General features: G+C 52.3%; 1 protein-coding gene across 3 annotated transcripts in view; it reads left to right on the top strand.

The window, feature by feature from the left end:
• Positions 1-17,930, top strand: part of NCAN (neurocan) — a 359,920-nt gene that overhangs the window by 110,114 nt on the left and 231,876 nt on the right. For all 3 annotated transcript variants that reach the window (XM_085638464.1, XM_085638463.1, XM_085638465.1), the window contains exon 3: positions 16,992-17,396. In XM_085638464.1, the coding sequence (XP_085494590.1) occupies positions 16,992-17,396 (405 nt within the window). The remainder of the gene's footprint in view (positions 1-16,991; positions 17,397-17,930) is intronic.

The raw sequence follows: 17,930 nt of genomic DNA, 5'->3' as shown, positions 1-17,930 counted from the left end.
GGCGTGCACTGTATGGGGACTGGTCTGAAATGATTTGCCAGGGCTGCTTTCGGTTTCCACTCTGGCCCTGGCAGGAGCCTTGTACTGCGAAATAAAACTAACCATTTAAAATTTAATTGCAAACTCTTTCAATATAAAATACTAAAATCCTTATTAATTTGAGTATTTGTTTTGTGTGCACGTGTGTTTATTTTTTTCAAATTACTCTTTTAATGTTTGAAATTTAAATCATACAAATTGCTGGGGATCCCCGGCTTCCAGTGGTGAGTCAATGGGGTCCTCAGGAGTCAAAAGTTTGGGAGCCACTGCAAGAGGGAGACCAGCGGGGTAAGCAAAGGTCAAAAACATACTACACATCTCTAGTCTTTGGTCGCCGGAGATATGTCTCGACAGCTGTATAAGTGATGTCTGTGGTTATGGTTGACGTCTGAGACTTGGGTGTTCCAGGTCCTTCAGAAGTGTAGGTGATACGGAGCCCCTCCTGCACCTGGAAATGCCCTGGGACTCCAAAGGAACTCCTACCGTGCAGACCACCACCATGTGGCCCAAACATTCAGAATCTCCTCCATAAGGAAACAGATCCCAAGCATCAGAACGCTGTGTACTAGGAAAAGGAACAGGAATTCAGAACCAGGGAAGGGAACCCAAGAATAGCAAAGGTAGGAGACACAAATCCAATGATGACATGAGCAAATGCCCTACAACACAAGGAAATGTGTCCGGCACAGTTTCCCAAGTTCCTACTCTATAGGATGCGGAAACAGTGTGACTGCTCCCCTTTCTCTGCTGACCCTGACCCGGAAGTGTATTTGTCTGCATTCTCTTTTGCCCCACCTGCCAAGAGCCGGTATTCCATGTTCTCCAATCTGATTTGAGTACTCTGTTGTACTTTGCTGATCCTGTTTCTCTTTGTGTTCCCCTGAGAGAAAACCCAATAGTGGTTTTCATAGTTCCCACTAGTACAGTCGGTGCCAGGTTTTCAATATAAAACATAAAAAGTTTCATCCTACAATTTTTGACCCTTGTTCCAAGTCACTGAAGCACGGTACACTATTTTGTGCGCTGTGACCTCCTTTTGTGTTGAAGTCGACCATATTCAGATCCCAAATATCCTGTCGCACACACCTAACAATTCCCTTATAGGGACTCCAGCCCTGCATTGCACCACAGAAGTCAAAGAAGGACTGCTTCAAAGTGACCCGGTGCCAGGGGGCGATGTTGTGGGCCTGGGTGGCTATGCCAAGTGTGCCAGAGAGGTGGTAGCTGAGGCCCTGCGGCAGTAATGACGTAGGGCGGGGCACTAATAGCAGCGATGGCGTAACCATAGTGGTGCGTTGCTGTGGTGGTGATGAAGGTGGATTCCAGGATGGCGAGGGTGTGTGTAACATTTATGTGACAGAATATCGTCCTGCAATAATATAGCGCCCAGAAATCTACTACCACAATATTGTGAAGGTTAGAGTATATAGGTAAAAATAGATTTACTTTGGTTAACTCCACATCTGCCTACCTTGTCGAATGATCAACCCCCTTCCTACTGCTGCTTAACTTGTATGTGAAGCGCCTTAGCAAAACAAGACCATCAGCAACGGCATCAATTTTTCAGGTACGCAGACGATACACGAATCAATTTCACCCGTCTTTTGCGCCCGAAGATGTCCCTCTTTCTGCGAAACTCAAGTCAAGGTGATTAACGGCCCGCATCGCCCTCAAAATTGGAACAGTGGACCGACATCTTTGAACCTACCAATATCATGAGAAATCCTGAAAAAAATTCTTCCATGTCTGGATTCTCAGCTCCATCTGCCAGTTGTCAACTTGTATCCCTACCAGGCGGGATTACAGAAATTCAATTTATTTAGCCTCAGCTGCCGAACGGGCTCAGCGCCTCCTGTTACTGCAAAATGCTGCAGCCCGTCTGGTTGCTGCTCCCCGTCTGGTTGCTGCAGCCCGTCTGGTTGCTGCTCCATACTTCAGCACATTCGCCTGGTTTCGAAGGCCCTCCGCTGGCTGCTAACTGGTAGGAAATGTATCCTTAAATCTATGACCATTGTGTACAACGCTGTCTGTCAGAAAACATCTCCTCTGATGGCCTCTAATGAATCTTGGAACAGAACGACCCTAAGCTCTCCTTTGTCTCGCCAGTTCCTCCTACTGCTTCCTAAGCCTAGACCAGCCTACTAAGGAGCAGCATTTTCTATTGCTGTACCCAGGTAAGGGTACCAGTGATGGGGGTGTGCCTGGGTGGGCATGGTAGAGTGCCTGGGTACCAGTGATGGGGGTGTGCCTGGGTGGGCATGGTAGCGTGCCTGGGTACCAGCGATGGGGGTGTGCCTGGGTGGGCATGGTAGAGTGCCTGGGTACCAGCAATAGGCGTGTGCCTGGTTGGGTACGGTGGTGTGCCTGGGTGCCAGCGATGGGGTTGTGCCTGGGTGGGTATGGTGGAGTGCCCGGGCATCAGCATACTTATGTGGTGATGTGTATGGGCCAGCATGGCGGAGTGCCTAGAATAGTGTGCCACAATGGTGGTGTAGGTGGGTGAGTATGGTGGAGAGCATGGGCTGGTATGGTGAGTGTGCAGCGATGGGCACTGTACCTGGGTGGGCATGGTTGAGTACCAGGGCACAAGGATGCTTTGATGGTGGCTTGCATGGGCTGCTATGGTGAGTGCCTGGGTGAGTGTGCACCAATGGTGGTGTGCATTGGCTGGTATGATGAGTGCTTTAGCTTGTGTTCAGTGATGGGGGGTGTGCCTGGGTGGGCATGGAGTAGTGCCCGGACACCCGGATGCTTGATGGCGGTGGGCATGGGCCGGTATGGCGGAGTGCTAGGGAGCCAGGGTGCTGCCATTGCAATGGCCTTGCTCAGGGACCTTGATTCGCTTGGCTGTGGCCACCCTCAGCTGCGTCGTCTCCTGTTTGTTTTCTGCTGTATTGAACGGCGCTGTAATTATTCAGTGCGCGAGGATGCGATGTTTACGACTCTCTCTAATGTATGCGCCCTTATCGCTGCAGGCAGGATTCATAAATTTATCCCAGCTGGATGGCGGTATTGGCACCAGAGAAAATTGTGGCTTTATCTATTCCGTGATCATATTATCAGCATGTCCTTTTTATATTTTATGCATTAGATAATTGAAAGGAGAAAATATGTTGGAGGGGGTTGGGGGGGTCTGGCTGTTTAGGGAACTGGAGCAGGGATGGGGCCTCTGCCCCAGGGCTACACGTGCTCGGGTGATTGACAGGGGATTGAATGCTTCACCCCTGGAGATGCGCAAATGGCGACTGCAGGCATCCAAAGCCATCATAATTAAGGGCCAGTGCACAGGGGATTTTCAGAAACTGCAAAGTCTTTCAGTAATATGGCCAGGCCGTAGGCGACTGGCACAGCGCGGAATATCTATGTCAAGAGACCGGCAGTGATTCATAGGCACAGCTCGAGAACAAAGGTGACTTGTCAAGGAATTGACTTATCAAGGATATATAGTATTTGCTATACTTGGAAGAAGCAAGGACGCAGTACCGCTGACCGTTACTAGATGGCGCTACTGTGGTTTACAGAGAAGCAAGGCCGCAGTACCGCTGACCATTACTAGATGGCGCTACTGCGGTTTACAGAGAAGCAAGGCCGCAGTACCGCTGACCGTTAGTAGATGGCGCTTATGTGGTTTACAGAGAAGCAAGGCTGCAGTACCATTGTCCGTTACTGTTTTTTAGGTCTCGCGTAGGCAGCGCTTGCACTGTCTTTTTGAGACATGCTGTATTCAGATTATGGGCATAAAGCTCCACCCACTTTCCGCCGATCTTATTAATTGGCCCCTGTCCTTTTGTAAATGGTGGCTTTTCATTGGTCATTAGGCTTAGTAGTCCCTCCTTAGAACCCCCTTGTCTCTTCTTGTAACCTTCCATGAGGACCCCCACCCCCCTGTTACATGTGTTGTTACTCCCTAGGTTTTAATAACAGCCTCAAGCAAGGCACTATTTTCTTAAAAGACTTCAGGCAGGACACACACTTGGTCCCAAGCTAGGCTGGCAGTGGTTAATTCACTCACTAGAACATCTCACATTTATGAGAAACCATCTATAAATTTCCCTTCATCAGCTCCACACACAGTACAACCTAATACTAAATTAATTTAATTATTCTTTTGTCACATTTCAAAGCTACTAATTGAATATATGGACATATCTATTTGAATGTACTCGTAGTACTGTCTTGCATGGAATGCATTATGTGTAGGATGGATTTACAATATCTTCTGCAGGGTGCAGTACCACATGTGACCAAAAGAGGTCCCTTTTTGGCCACATATGGTACTGCACCCTGCAACATGGCTAGGTAAAAAAACATTGCCATTTATAATGCCAATAACTTCAACTTTGTAGACATTCAGTGCTGGTGCCTTGCTCACTAGGGACCTCTAGGAGCAGCTTGCAGTACTACACTGAAACATGCAGTGCTCGCTAGGGATCTCTAGGAGCGGCTTGCGGTACTGTACCTAGACATTCAGTGCTGCTGCCTTGCTCACTAGGAGCGGCGTGCAGCACTGCACCTAGACAAGCAGTACTGGTGCCTTGCTCACCAGGGACCTCTAGGAGCAGCTTGCAGTACTGCACTGAAACATGCAGTGCTGGTGCCTTGCTCGCTAGGGACCTCTAGGAGCAGCTTGCGGTACTGCACCTAGACAAGCAGTGCTGGTGCCTTGCTCACCAGGGAGCTCTAGGAGCAGCTAGCGGTACTGCAATGAGACATGCAGTGCTGGTGCCTTGCTCACTAGGGATCTCTAGGAGCGGCTTGCGGTACTGCACCTAGACATTCAGTGCTGCTGCCTTGCTCACTAGGAGCGGCTTGCAGCACTGCACCTAGACAAGCAGTACTGGTGCCTTGCTCACCAGGGACCTCTAGGAGCAGCTTGCAGTACTGCACTGAAACATGCAGTGCTGGTGCCTTGCTCGCTAGGGACCTCTAGGAGCAGCTTGCGGTACTGCACCTAGACAAGCAGTGCTGGTGCCTTGCTCACCAGGGACCTCTAGGAGCAGCTTGCGGTACTGCAATGAGACATGCAGTGCTGGTGCCTTGCTCACTAGGGACCTCTAGGAGCAGCTTGCGGTACTGCACCTAGACATGCAGTGCTGGTGCCTTGCTCGCTAGGGACCTCTAGGAGCAGCTAGCGGTACTGCACCTAGACATGCAGTGCTGGTGCCTTGCTCGCTAGGGACCTCTAGGAGCACCTAGCGGTACTGCAATGAGACATACGATGCTGGTTCCTGGCTCACTACGCAAGCATTTGCAATGCACTAGGTCCCGCAATATGGAAAGTATGAGCTACTGGCGTTGCATTATCATTTGCAACGCCAATACCTCAAACTATCAGAATGCGAGACCTATTGCATTGCAAATGCTTGTTTTCCTGGTTCCTGGACCAACAATGCTGGTTTACATAGTTAATCAGTAGTGTGTCACAGAAATACAGGTCAGGCCTCCTGTACTGATGAGGGGATCCATGGTTCCTCACTGTGATACAGAGCATGTCTTCTCTGGTGATGGAGGGCACAAGAGATTGACACCTGCATATTGACCCTGTCCCCGAAGGGGCTTGGCACAGGTGTCCTGTACTGGGCGGTGCACCATGGTTCAGTGCTTGGACAGAGAGCCTGTCTCTGGGGATGGAAGACATAATAGATTATTACAGGGAGACGAAGCCCGCATCGGCTGGTGCTGAAGGCACACTGGATTGGCACAGGCATACAACCCCACTCTCCTAAGGTTATGAAGGCACGATAGCTTGACACAGTCATACAGAATACATCTCCTGTTGTGATGGAGAATGCTGTGGATTGGCGCAGGGATACAGACCTGCCCCCTTGGTGATGAGTGGTACTATAGCTTGGCACTGGGTACATAACCTGTCTCCTGTGGTGATAGGTGGCACAATAGCCTGACACAGGGACACAGACCTGTCCCTGTGGTGATGGGTGGCACAAAAGCTTGGATCTGGTATACAATACATGTCCCATGACGACGATGAGAGGCACAATAGTTTGGCACTGGGGTACATAACCTGTCTCTGTGGTGATAGGTGGCACAATAGCTTGGCACTGGGGTACATAACCTGTCCCTGTGGTGATGGGTGGCACAATAGCTTGGCACTGGGGTACATAACCTGCGTCCTGTAGTGATGAGTGGCACAATAGCTTGGCACTGGGGTACATAATCTGCGTCCTGTAGTGATGAGTGGCACAATAGCTTGGCACTGGGGTACATAACCTGTCTCTGTGGTGATAGGTGGCACAATAGCTTGGCACTGGGGTACATAACCTGTCCCTGTGGTGATGGGTGGCACAATTGCTTGACACTGGGGTACATAACCTGTGTCCTGTGGTGATGGGTGGCACAATAGCTTGGCACTGGGGTACGTAACCTGCGTCCTGTAGTGATGAGTGGCACAATAGCTTGGCACTGGGGTACATAATCTGCGTCCTGTAGTGATGAGTGGCACAATAGCTTGGCACTGGGGTACATAACCTGTCTCTGTGGTGATAGGTGGCACAATAGCTTGGCACTGGGGTACATAACCTGTCCCTGTGGTGATGGGTGGCACAATAGCTTGGCACTGGGGTACATAACCTGTGTCCTGTGGTGATGGGTGGCACAATAGCTTGGCACTGGGGTACATAACCTGCGTCCTGTAGTGATGAGTGGCACAATAGCTTGGCACTGGGGTACATAATCTGCGTCCTGTAGTGATGAGTGGCACAATAGCTTGGCACTGGGGTACATAATCTGTCTGCTGTGGTTATGGGTGGCACAATAGCTTGGCACTGGGGTACAGCGGCCTTTGCCATGAGGGAGCTGCCAGGGTCAGGTGGAGAGCCAGACATGTTTCTGGGTTTAATGCATGTTCATATCAGTGTAATGTATGACGACAGGACTTCGGGTGATAACCCGCTCCTTCCTGATTGTGAAGATAATGACCCCGGGTCGTGTTTGCTTCCGCTGCAGTGCTCAAGCGTTAATTATTCACTCCCAGGATGCTTCAGCAGCCAGTGATAGAGGCTGCTCGTGCCCTTCTCTGCCCCGGGGGATGCTGGGACATCTGTCGCTGCCATTCGCTGATATCTAGCATCCCCAGGGAGGCCCAGCCTGCAGGGAAGACTGTCTCCATGAATTAATAAACCTCTTGTATAATGCAGCGCTGTAAATTGAGCCGCCTCCAGGCGCTTCGGACTCGGAGGAGGGATTGCAATTGCCAATTCAAACAAGCATTGACAAGGTCAATAGGTTTCGCCCATGTGATATCTAATGGCTTTGTCAATGTCTTCAAGCCATGATGCAACATTGACAAAGCCAACACATTTCGCATAGGTGAAACCTATTGGCTTTGCCAGTGCTTGTTGTGCTGGGTTGGAAGAAGAGATAAAAGAAGAGGGGGGAGATAAGCCAGAAAACATTGGGGGGAGGGAATGGGATGGGGGATGTGTGGGAGGAAAGACAGAGAAGTAAGGACGGTGGAGGGGTGGCTAGAGAGGGAAGCAAAGACGTGGCTGGAGCGAGGTAGGAGAAAAGGGACAACAAAGTTTTGTTCTAAAGGTGAAGCTGGACTGCATCTGTGCAGTGCTACCTGCATCTGTGCGGTGCTACCTGCATCTGTGCGGTGCTACCTGCATTTGTGCGGAGCTACTTGCATCGGTGCGGTGCTACTTGCATCGGTGCGGTGCTACTTGCATCTGTCCGGTGCTACTTGCATCTGTGCGGAGCTACCTGCATCTGTGCGGAGCTACCTGCATCTGTGCGGTGCTACCTGCATCTGTGCGGTGCTACCTGCATCTGTGCGGTGCTACCTGCATCTGTGCGGTGCTACCTGCATCTGTGCGGAGCTATTTGCAACGGTGCGGTGCTACTTGCATCTGTCCGGTGCTACTTGCATCTGTGCGGGGCTACTTGCATCTGTGCGGAGCTACCTGCATCTGTGCGGTGCTACCTGCATCTGTGCGGTGCTACCTTCATCTGTGCGGTGCTACCTTCATCTGTGCGGTGCTACCTGCATTTGTGCGGTGCTACTTGCATCTGTCCGGTGCTACTTGCATCTGTGCAGAGCTACTTGCATCTGTGCGGTGCTACTTGCATCTGTGCGGTGCTACTTGCATCTGTGCGGTGCTACCTGCATCTGTGCAGTGTGGTACTACCTGCATCTGTGCAGTGCTACCTGCATCTGTGCGGTGCTACCTGCATCTGTGCGGTGCTACCTGCATCTGTGCAGTGTGGTCCTACCTGCATCTGTGTGGTACGACCCACATGTGTGCAGTGCAGTGCTACCTGCATCTGTGCGGTGCTACCTGCCTCTGTGCGGTGCGGTGCTACCTGCATCTGTGCGGTGCGGTGCCACCTGCCTCTGTGCGGTGCTGCCTGCCTCTGTGTGGTGCTGCCTGCATCTCTGCGCTGCTGCCTGCATCTCTGCGCTGCTGCCTGCATCTCTGCGCTGCTGCCTGCATCTCTGCGGTGCTGCCTGCATCTCTGCGGTGCTGCCTTCATCTGTGCGGTGCTGCCTGCATCTGTGCGGTCCTACGTGCATCTGTGCGGTCCTACGTGCATCTGTGCGGTGCTGCCTGCATCTGTACAGTGTGGTGCCACCTGCATCTGTGCAGTGTGGTGCTACCTGCATCTGTGCAGTGTTACCTGCATCTGTGCGGTGCGATGCTGCCTGCATCTGTGCGGTGCTGCCTGCCTCTGTGCGGTGCTGCCTGCCTCTGTGCGGTGCTGCCGCCTGCCTCTGTGCGGTGCTGCCTGCCTCTGTGCGGTGCTGCCTGCATCTGTGCGGTGCTGCCTGCATCTGTGCGGTGCTGCCTGCATCTGTGCGGTGCTGCCTGCATTTGTGCGGTGCTGCCTGCTGTGCAGTGCTGCCTGCATGCGTTGTCTCCGCAAACTCCAACCATGACACCTGCACTCAGCACAACGAAATATAACAGGAAATACGATGCAGGTGAAAAGACCACCCAGTGACCCCCAGTTGTCTTACGTCCCTGGGACTTGTAGTACATGGAGCAAGTGTCCGCTTGTACTGCAGCCGGATACGGATCTCGCCCTCTGATGCTAAATGTGCGAACATTACTCTTATACGTCCACAGGGCGTCTGTGTGGGTGATCAATAAATCAATAGCTGGAAACTGGGGAAACCCTTATGGGTTTCTGAGGCTCCCAGAGGCAGCGCTATGTCTCTGCCAAGGAACCGGTCTTAGGATGCTTGTTTCCGGCCCAGGGAGGACCTGGCTTGGCAGTTCGGGCTGGACTGTTCGCATGAGGCACAGGGTCAAGACTGATTTGCATATGGCTGGGTCCAAACTGGGGTGGCGGAGTGAGCTAAAGAACAATGGATTAAACCCAGATCCGTGACTGGGGGTGAATGCTTGCATTGTCCAGCATTCCGTCCATCAATTGTTTCTTTTGCAGGCTGTCCCTGAAAGCATGGCGAGGAGGGAAAACGTACCTGGCGCAGAGGTTACCAGGGGGTGGCGCACATTCCTCGTGCATGGACGGTAAAAGCAGATCGATGCTTATAAAACCCCGGGAGCCTGACAGGACGCGCCTCAAAGCACCTTACTAAACACTTACTAACATGGCGTGATGCGCAGGCGAGTGGATTATAAAATAACTCTTTATTAGAGCTATGGGAGACGTTTAAAATGCTTCATGCATTTGACTCCTGTTGTTACTGACTCCTGTGTAAGCCTCAGTCCCCTGCAGTCTGTTCACGAGGTTACAGGCGCTCCGTGGATAACGCTTGTGACAGACAGGAGGTGAGATGTCGATATTGTGTGGCCATTTATGATGTGGGACCTGCAGTAAATACACATTGTAACAATAACATGGCAAGCATTGGCAAAGCCACTAATAGCAGATGCACTCGTTTGGAGTGCTCGATAGCAAAGGGAAACAAGCATTTGCAATGCAATAGGTCTCGCATTAGTAAAAGTTTGAGCTTTTGGCGTTGCACATAATAATGCAACACCAATAGCTGTAATTTTCAGTAATGCGAGACCTAAGTATGCCACTATGGCACAAAATGCACACATAGATGACAGAACAATGGGAGTACGTATTTGGTAAACAAAAGATATGTGATTATGATGTAAGCTATAGAGAGAACACATAAAAAAAAAGTACAACATAATCGAGGGTCGGACTGTCCTTAATTATTAAAGAGAATCTGAATGTCAATACGCCAAGGGCTTCATCATGTTACTAATAGGAGCTCCCTTCACAAACACTTACAGCAGTTCACAGTTAATTCGGCAAACATCCCCCATCCCCCTGAACAGTAGCAATTAAACATTTCTTATCTAGACCATTAAATAACTATTTGCCGGTGAAAAACGGTCCTGCACACACCACCTACACTAATACTGCAGCTGCCGGAACACATACCAGAGAAATAGTACATTGCATATTGCACAACTACACGCTGGTAGTATGATTGCAGTCAGGAAGGCGCGGTTACTAGGGGCAGTTTTTGAGGGTATGGGGCAGAATCACCGAGGCAGGAAAAGCAGAGCGACGAGAGGTAGGAGGGAGCTGTTACTGGGGCGGTGTTTGGGGGTAATGGGATAGAACCACCGGGGCAAAAAGGGCAGTATCCCTGGAGTTACGAGGGCGTAGTTACTAAGTGTGGTTATTGGAGGTAGGGGGTAGAATCACAGATGCGAGAAGAACAGAGTTAGTGGAGGGACGAGGGAGCAGTAGGGTTGTGATTATGGGTAATAGGGCAGAACCACTGGGGCAAGAAGGGCTGGGCCACCGGAGGTATAAGGGAGCAATTACTAGGGCCGGTGATTAGGGGCAATAATGTAGAAGAACCTAGGCATAAGGTTAGAGTGGCATCAGTAGCGAGTAGGGCCGTTTATTATGTGCAAGAGGGCAGTAGAGTAAGCGTTCCCGCAGCAGGGGGTACACACATCCCGTGGGACTTGCATGTGCATGGATTATATGCTCTGGTGTTTAGGGTGAGGGCAGAGGCGTTGAAGCAGGTGGCGCACGCACTGGTGGCACGCTTATGGGGCAGTGTAGTGGCTGCATATACGGGTGCATTGACACAGGGGCAGTGGGCACTGAGGCTGAGGGGGCGGACACTCACTCTGAGGCAGAGATACTGGGGCACGCAGGGAAAGGGGCAGAGACACCGGGGTATGAGTGTGCACGGGGTGGGGACAGGCATAGAGAGCCCGCGGCAGTAGTAGGTTGTGTGTTGTGGCAAGGCGCAGCTACAGCAGGCAGGGGTGGGGAGAGTGTTTTTGACTGGGCTTAAATTAGTTGGCGAGGAAGAGGGACAACCTGGGGAGGGAGGAAGTGGAGACTTTTACACACCTAAAGCGGTGACAAAGCCTGAGCTATTTACTTAGTCTTCTGGGAGCACTAGCAGGCAGAGTTCTAGACTCAGGGTCGTCTTTGGCAGTGCGCCAAAGGATGGAAGCCATGCTGGTGTGTGTCACGAAGTCTCTGTAGTCATCAATAAGCTTTGTTTGGGCAGACAACAGCCACATACTTTGGATACAGGGAGTAGGTTGCTGATGGACCTGCAGTGACTGGTAACAGTTCCTTTCTGGTTAAACAAGGCCTCCTTTTGGTGAGATCCTTCTCCAGCAATTATTTTTGCTCGTAGGGCTCACCTAGAGCTCGTGAGCTGTTTTTGTGGATGTATGAACGGCATTTTGATAAACCAAACACCGCTAAGCGCCTGGATAGCCTCTCTGGGATTAGTGAGCTATACAAATCAATATAGCATAACATTATTGAGAATACACCGGTCAATTTTGGTGAGGTGTATCCTGAGGAATGCCCTGAGACACTTATTGCACAATAGTTAGGGCTGAAACATGTTGACAGTACGTTAGTGATGAAGGAGTTGTCCTAAAACAGCCAATTACCCCACCCCGTCTTGTTTCAGTGGGGTAGAGGAGCAAATAAAACATAAAATATTTTTCAAACACTTAATACAATCTTAAATATTTGAGACCCTTCATATATCTATAAAGACAGCTCGTGTGTGCTGGGTAAGCCCACCAAGGTACAACAGTCGCAGGCGAAGAAGTACCCAGAGGCTGTGGGATCAAGTCAAAGAGTTTTTACACTGATGTCATGAAGGGGTGAATCTGTGGCCCGGCAGCTACCACCCGCATTGTATTGTATTTTAATTGCATTTATATAGCGCTCACTACCCCTGACGAGGCGTTGAAGTGCCTTATCCCGGGCCCAATTGTTATACCAAGCACTCGGCCTGCTTAGCTGCTACACACCGGTACTCCTGGAAACGTCTCCGGCTCCGGCGCTATCGCCGCTTCACGGACACATGAGGGCCTTTTCATTTGGCCTCTCAGTGGGGGGATGATGCATTCTCGAGATTAAGAGCGGCTGCTGGCTGAGTAATTGGCTTCTCGCCGCAGATCTATATTTATTAAAGGCTTGCAGGAGTAAAGCGGGCCTTGGAAGCAAAGGTGGGGATGATGTCGAAGCCGGCGATGATGAATCTCTTACAGCCTCTGCCCTGCCTCTCCTCCGTCCCTGCTGATGGATAAAATGGCCGGCCGCAGCCGGGGGCATCTGGTCGGACGGACCTTGTGAAGTCCGTGACACGGCACCGCAGGCGCCTCATTACCTCCACTCCAGCTACAGAGGAGCCAGCCTGACCTGGGGGTGCAGGAGAGGTGCCTGCAGTTTTTTTGTGGTGTGCTGGTAAAAAAGAAAATCCTATTAGCAGAGGTTCTCGGTGTGTGAAGGGAAGAGGAGGGAAAAGGTAGGACATGGACAGCGGTGGGGCAGATTCTCTCTTGCAGGCCTCACTGGTGTGCAGCTATGGGGAGGAGCGTCGCCCCACTGCTTTCTCACAGTGCGAGAAACAAAAACATAAAATGGTAATAACTTTTAGATATTACCATTTTATATTTCTTTTGTGGGCGGGTGCTTGGGCAGGGCTGCTCTGCTAACGGAGCAGGGGAGGAGTGGTGTGCCCACTCTTGAGTGCGCATTGACTGTTTGGCCGTCACTCTCGGCCACCCACAACAGTCATGCGCACTTCCCCTTCCCTATGCAGGCTGGAAAACATGTCCTCCCCCCCCAGACCCTGGCTGAGCGCCGTCTCACGGCGCTCAGACTAATCACAACGCTGCATTGCAGTTTTGTGATTGGCTTAGGGGAGGGAGCCTGGCTGCCTGCGTCCTGTTCCTGTCGGAGGCAGGAGAGATGGAGCAGGGAAGACGCGGGACCCGGCCTAAAGGTAAGTTTTTGTGTTTGTTTATTGTGACCAACCCTCCTGCCCTCGCGGCCCGCGAGCCATGCTGACCGCAACTGCTGGTGTGACCCAGCGGCGCTACACATACCCTACTATAGATAGGGTGTGGACTGCCCCCTCCCTGGTTCTGACCCCCTACCCTGATTTTAAGGTCAGGTTTATGAGAGCACAGCTGACAAACAGACCTATTGCTACCAATGTAAATAGAGTAGCACTCGGCCCTGTCAGCCATTGGCTTCCTTCAACCAGCCCATTACAGCTGCAGCCTTTGTCAATCACAAATGAGCTCAGCATAGTGGATGGCCATCGCAACCCAATGTTATTGGCTGTTTGGGGGTATCCTTCCGCCTCCAATAGAGTGTTCCCACTAAGCTGTATGAGGGACTACTTTATAATTGCATCCTTCTCTGTCCTCTTCTGCGGCTCCCTTCAGTGTGCTTCACTCTGAGATAGCCCAGCCTGCGGTAACAAATGAAGCAGGGGCCTTCTGGCTTTCTCAATGCGTGTTCCATTGTATCATTGACCAAAGTGGGTTTTTATCACACCCATGTGCTCCACTGGTGCAGACAAGGTTGGCATCCACCAGAGGGCGCTATTGCACCAGTAAAGCAGGGGGCAGATACTGCGTTGTTAACACGGTGAGGGGTCACTCCGTGGGCGTGGCCCTCCAGGAACCCTGAGGAGTTTAAAGGGGTCTTTTTATTCTTTGCATGCTTCGGGTGTGGTTTTCAGTATGTATCCGGTTTCTTGGCGAATGAGATATGAGTTGACCGGATGTGTACAATACCTTTCTGAGTACATCCCAGGTAGTGGTGCCATCTCTTCCAGTGGTGCATTGCGACACTTTGAACTACGAAGAGTTGCTCGGGCCCCATCCATGCACCCCATCCGGTCACTAGATTGGGAGCCACCCCACTTTAGCCTCCCTTGTAACAAAGCGCCCACCCCTGCCCCACAGACTCCCCGACCCCACGCAGGCAGTTGGGTGATAGCACTGTCTCCCTCTGTCCTCTCTCCCCCTGTCCTCTCTCCCCCTGTCCTCTCTCCTCCTGTCCTCTCTCCCACCCCTGTCCTCTCTCCCACCCCTGTCCTCTCTCCCACCCCTGTCCTCTCTCCCACCCCTGTCCTCTCTCCCACCCCTGTCCTCTCTGCCACCCCTGTCCTCTCTGCCACCCCTGTCCTCTCTGCCACCCCTGTCCTCTCTGCCACCCCTGTCCTCTCTGCCACCCCTGTCCTCTCTGCCACCCCTGTCCTCCCTCCCACCCCTGTCCTCCCTCCCACCCCTGTCCTCCCTCCCACCCCTGTCCTCTCTCGCCGCCTGTCTTCTCGCCGCCTGTCTTCTCGCCGCCTGTCTTCTCGCCCCCTGTCTTCTCGCCCCCTGTCTTCTCGCCCCCTGTCTTCTCGCCCCCTGTCTTCTCGCCCCCTGTCTTCTCTTCCCCGTCTTCTCTCCCCCTGTCTTCTCTCCCCCTGTCTTCTCTCCCCCTGTCTTCTCTCCCCCTGTCTTCTCTCCCCCTGTCTTCTCTCCCCCTGTCTTCTCTCCCCCTGTCTTCTCTCCCCCTGTCCTCTCTCCCCTTGTCCTCTCTCCCCTGTCCTCTCTCCCCTGTCCTCTCTCCCCTGTCCTCTCTCCCCCTTGTCCTCTCTCCCCCGTTCTCTCCCCGTCCTCTCTCTCTCCCCCTGTCCTCTCCCCCCTGTCCTCTCCCCCCTGTCCTCTCCCCCCTGTCCTTTCGCCCCTGTCCTCTCTCCCGCTGTCCTCTCTCCCGCTGTCCTCTCTCTCCTCTCTCTCCCTGTCCTTTCTCCCCCTCCTCTCCCCCTCCTCTCCCCGTCCTCTCCCCTGTCCTCTCAACACCCGTCCTCTCGCCCCGTCCTCTCGCCCCGTCCTCTCGCCCCGTCCTCTCGCCCCGTCCTCTCGCCCCGTCCTCTCGCCCCGTCCTCTCGGCCCGTCCTCTCGCCCCCGTCCTCTCGCCCCCTGTCCTCTCGCTCCCTGTCCTCTCTCCCCCTGTCCTCTCTCCCCCTGTCCTCTCTCCCCCTCTCCCTGTCCTCTCTCCCCCTCTCCCTGTCCTCTCTCCCTGTCCTCTCTCCCTGTCCTCTCTCCCTGTCCTCTCTCCCTGTCCTCTCTCCCTGTCCTCTAACCCGTCCTCTCTCCCGTCCTCTCTCCCGTCCTCTCTCCCGTCCTCTCTCCCGTCCTCTCTCCCGTCCTCTCTCCCGTCCTCTCTCTCCCCCGTCCTCTCTCTCCCCCGTCCTCTCTCTCCCCCGTCCTCTCTCTCCCCCATCCTCTCTCCCCCATCCTCTCTCCCCGCCCTCTCTCCCCCCGCCCTCTCTCCCCCCGCCCTCTCTCCCCCTGTCCTCTCTCCCCCTGTCCTCTCTTCCCCCCTCGCCCTCTCTTCCCCCCTCCCCCTCTCTTCCCCCCTCCCCCTCTCTTCCCCCCTCCCCCTCTCTTCCCCCCTCCCCCTGTCCTCTCTCCCACCCCTGTCCTCTCTCCCACCCCTGTCCTCTCTCTCTTCCACCCCTGTTCTCTCGCCCTCTGCCCTCTCTCCCCCTGTCCTCTCCACTTCACTTCTCATGGTTGGACCCAGGGAGGAGAGGCCGCGTCCTTGTGGCTCTTTCATGTGTTTCTACAGAGCAGCATTTGCAGTTCCTCGGCCTCTAGGCGCTTTAGGGTTTCATGCTTAGACTCATGTGTGTGATGGCGGAGCTCGCGACAGCTCCCTATCCTCAGCCATTTTACTGGCAACCGGTAAAGCCCTAGGCAGAAGGGCTATATGGCTGTTCAAAATTAAGAGGGGGGAAACATGAAGGCAAACATTGTAGGGTTGAAGCTCCGGGCTTCTACCAGCCATTATAAGCCCGGAGCTACTGAACTGTCTTCAATGGAGCTCTCAACATTCCAATGTTCTAATATAGCCTTACAGCCCGGCGTAGCGGGCTATACCGGCCATTGCCTGAGCTAAAGGCGAGGGCCTTTCACAAGGGAGCGGGACTTTAATGACCAATATAGCTAAGCTACAGAGGGCTATAAGGCTATTAGAACATTTTACCATTAGAGAGCAGGATGTTTTAACAAATAAAACAAAGGCCTCTCAGAGCCCGTGGGGGTTTATATTCCCTCGGGCTCCGAGAGGCCTATGTTCACATTGGAATGTTGCTCTGAGGGCTTTTACCGGCCCGTAGAAGCCCGGAGCACTCCATTGAGCTCCCAACATTCCAATGTTCTAATCCTTATTAAGAAACTTTACCTACTTCTTAACGCCAGTTCCTGCCTTTAAGGACAGCCTTTAGTGTGGCAGTTATGACTGGCAGCATTGAGAATCATCCAAGAAGCAACCTAATTTGGGTTTTTCTCCATATATTCACAAAAATATACAGATGTTAAAATAGACAGCTTTCTGTCTGTGAAGATCAGTAAAAGTGGAAAACTGAGTTTTAGTTACAAGTTAAATCCAGATGCCTTTGGGATCAGCCCTAGCAAAAATGTTCAAAACAACTGCACCCTGCAGGAGGCCAAGATGAGATTGGTGTCCTGCAGTCTTGTATGTTGCAATTATAGAGTGGCACGCGTTAGGAACTGTCACAGTCTAGCTTGAGGTTTTAGTTGTGGCCATGCCTTCCTTCCAGAGTCTAGATGAATGAGACATACACTAACCACAAGTAGTAAACTGTCTTGTTTTCTTGACATCTCCACATGGTTCTAAATTGAGTCCCTTTGTTCCCGCAGGCTCTCAAGACAATGCCCGGCGCATCCACTTCAACAAGGTCCAACACGACCCCGTGGAGGTCGGACTGGCCGAGGAGGTGACGCTGCCCTGCATTTTCCTCCTGGACACGTCTCAGTCCCTTGGCCCGAACGATGCCCCCGATCCCCCACGCATCAAGTGGACCAAGGTGCAGTGGGATTCCCAGGCTCGGCCCAAGGAGGTGCCCATCCTGGTGGCCAAGGACAATGTGGTGAAGGTGGCTCGAGGGTTCGAGGGTCGGGTGGCCCTGCCAGGGTATCCGCGGGACCGGTACAATGCCACCTTGGTGATCTCTGCCGCACGCTTCAGCGACTCGGGCACCTACCGGTGCGAGGTGGTGATCGGTATCGATGACGAACAGGACACGGTGCCGCTGGAAGTCAAAGGTAAGACTCTTTAATTCTTCAAATACTGTGTTTAGGTTTATAATGTAGAGTACAGGAACATAAAGTGCCTGCAACCAGTGTAATGAGTGCCCATCGGCACCCCTGAACAGAGAGATGGCACCCCAAACTTAAGACCTGAACAGGAAGTGAGGATTTGTACATTTTCAGTAGTCAAAGGAAGACTATCACAATGATGTGTCCCAAAGAAGGCGAAATGTGTCCGTGATTGCTGAACTGGTATGACAGATGCCTTTCTTTAGTTGATGAAGTCAGATTTATAGAGAAATTGAATTTAGATCGTGACATCGTTGTGAGCTTCTCTTTGAACAAGTAGGCGTTGAGTCTGGAGTTTCATGAGCTGAACTGGTAAGGTGTAAGGAGCTTGGTTGGTCAGGCAGAGCTTAATTTGTGCCATTGGATGCAGGTGGTGGGCTCCGGCACTCTTAATGCTGGACTGGACTTATTGCAAGTGAGTGAAAGGGAAAAAGAAAGGAGAAGAGACAGATAGGAAAACAGAAACCTATGGAAAAGAAA

The sequence above is a fragment of the Triturus cristatus genome, chromosome 12 (assembly GCF_964204655.1).
Source record: "Triturus cristatus chromosome 12, aTriCri1.1, whole genome shotgun sequence".
Lineage (NCBI taxonomy): Eukaryota > Metazoa > Chordata > Amphibia > Caudata > Salamandridae > Triturus > Triturus cristatus.
This window is presented reverse-complemented; position numbering and strand designations above follow the sequence as displayed.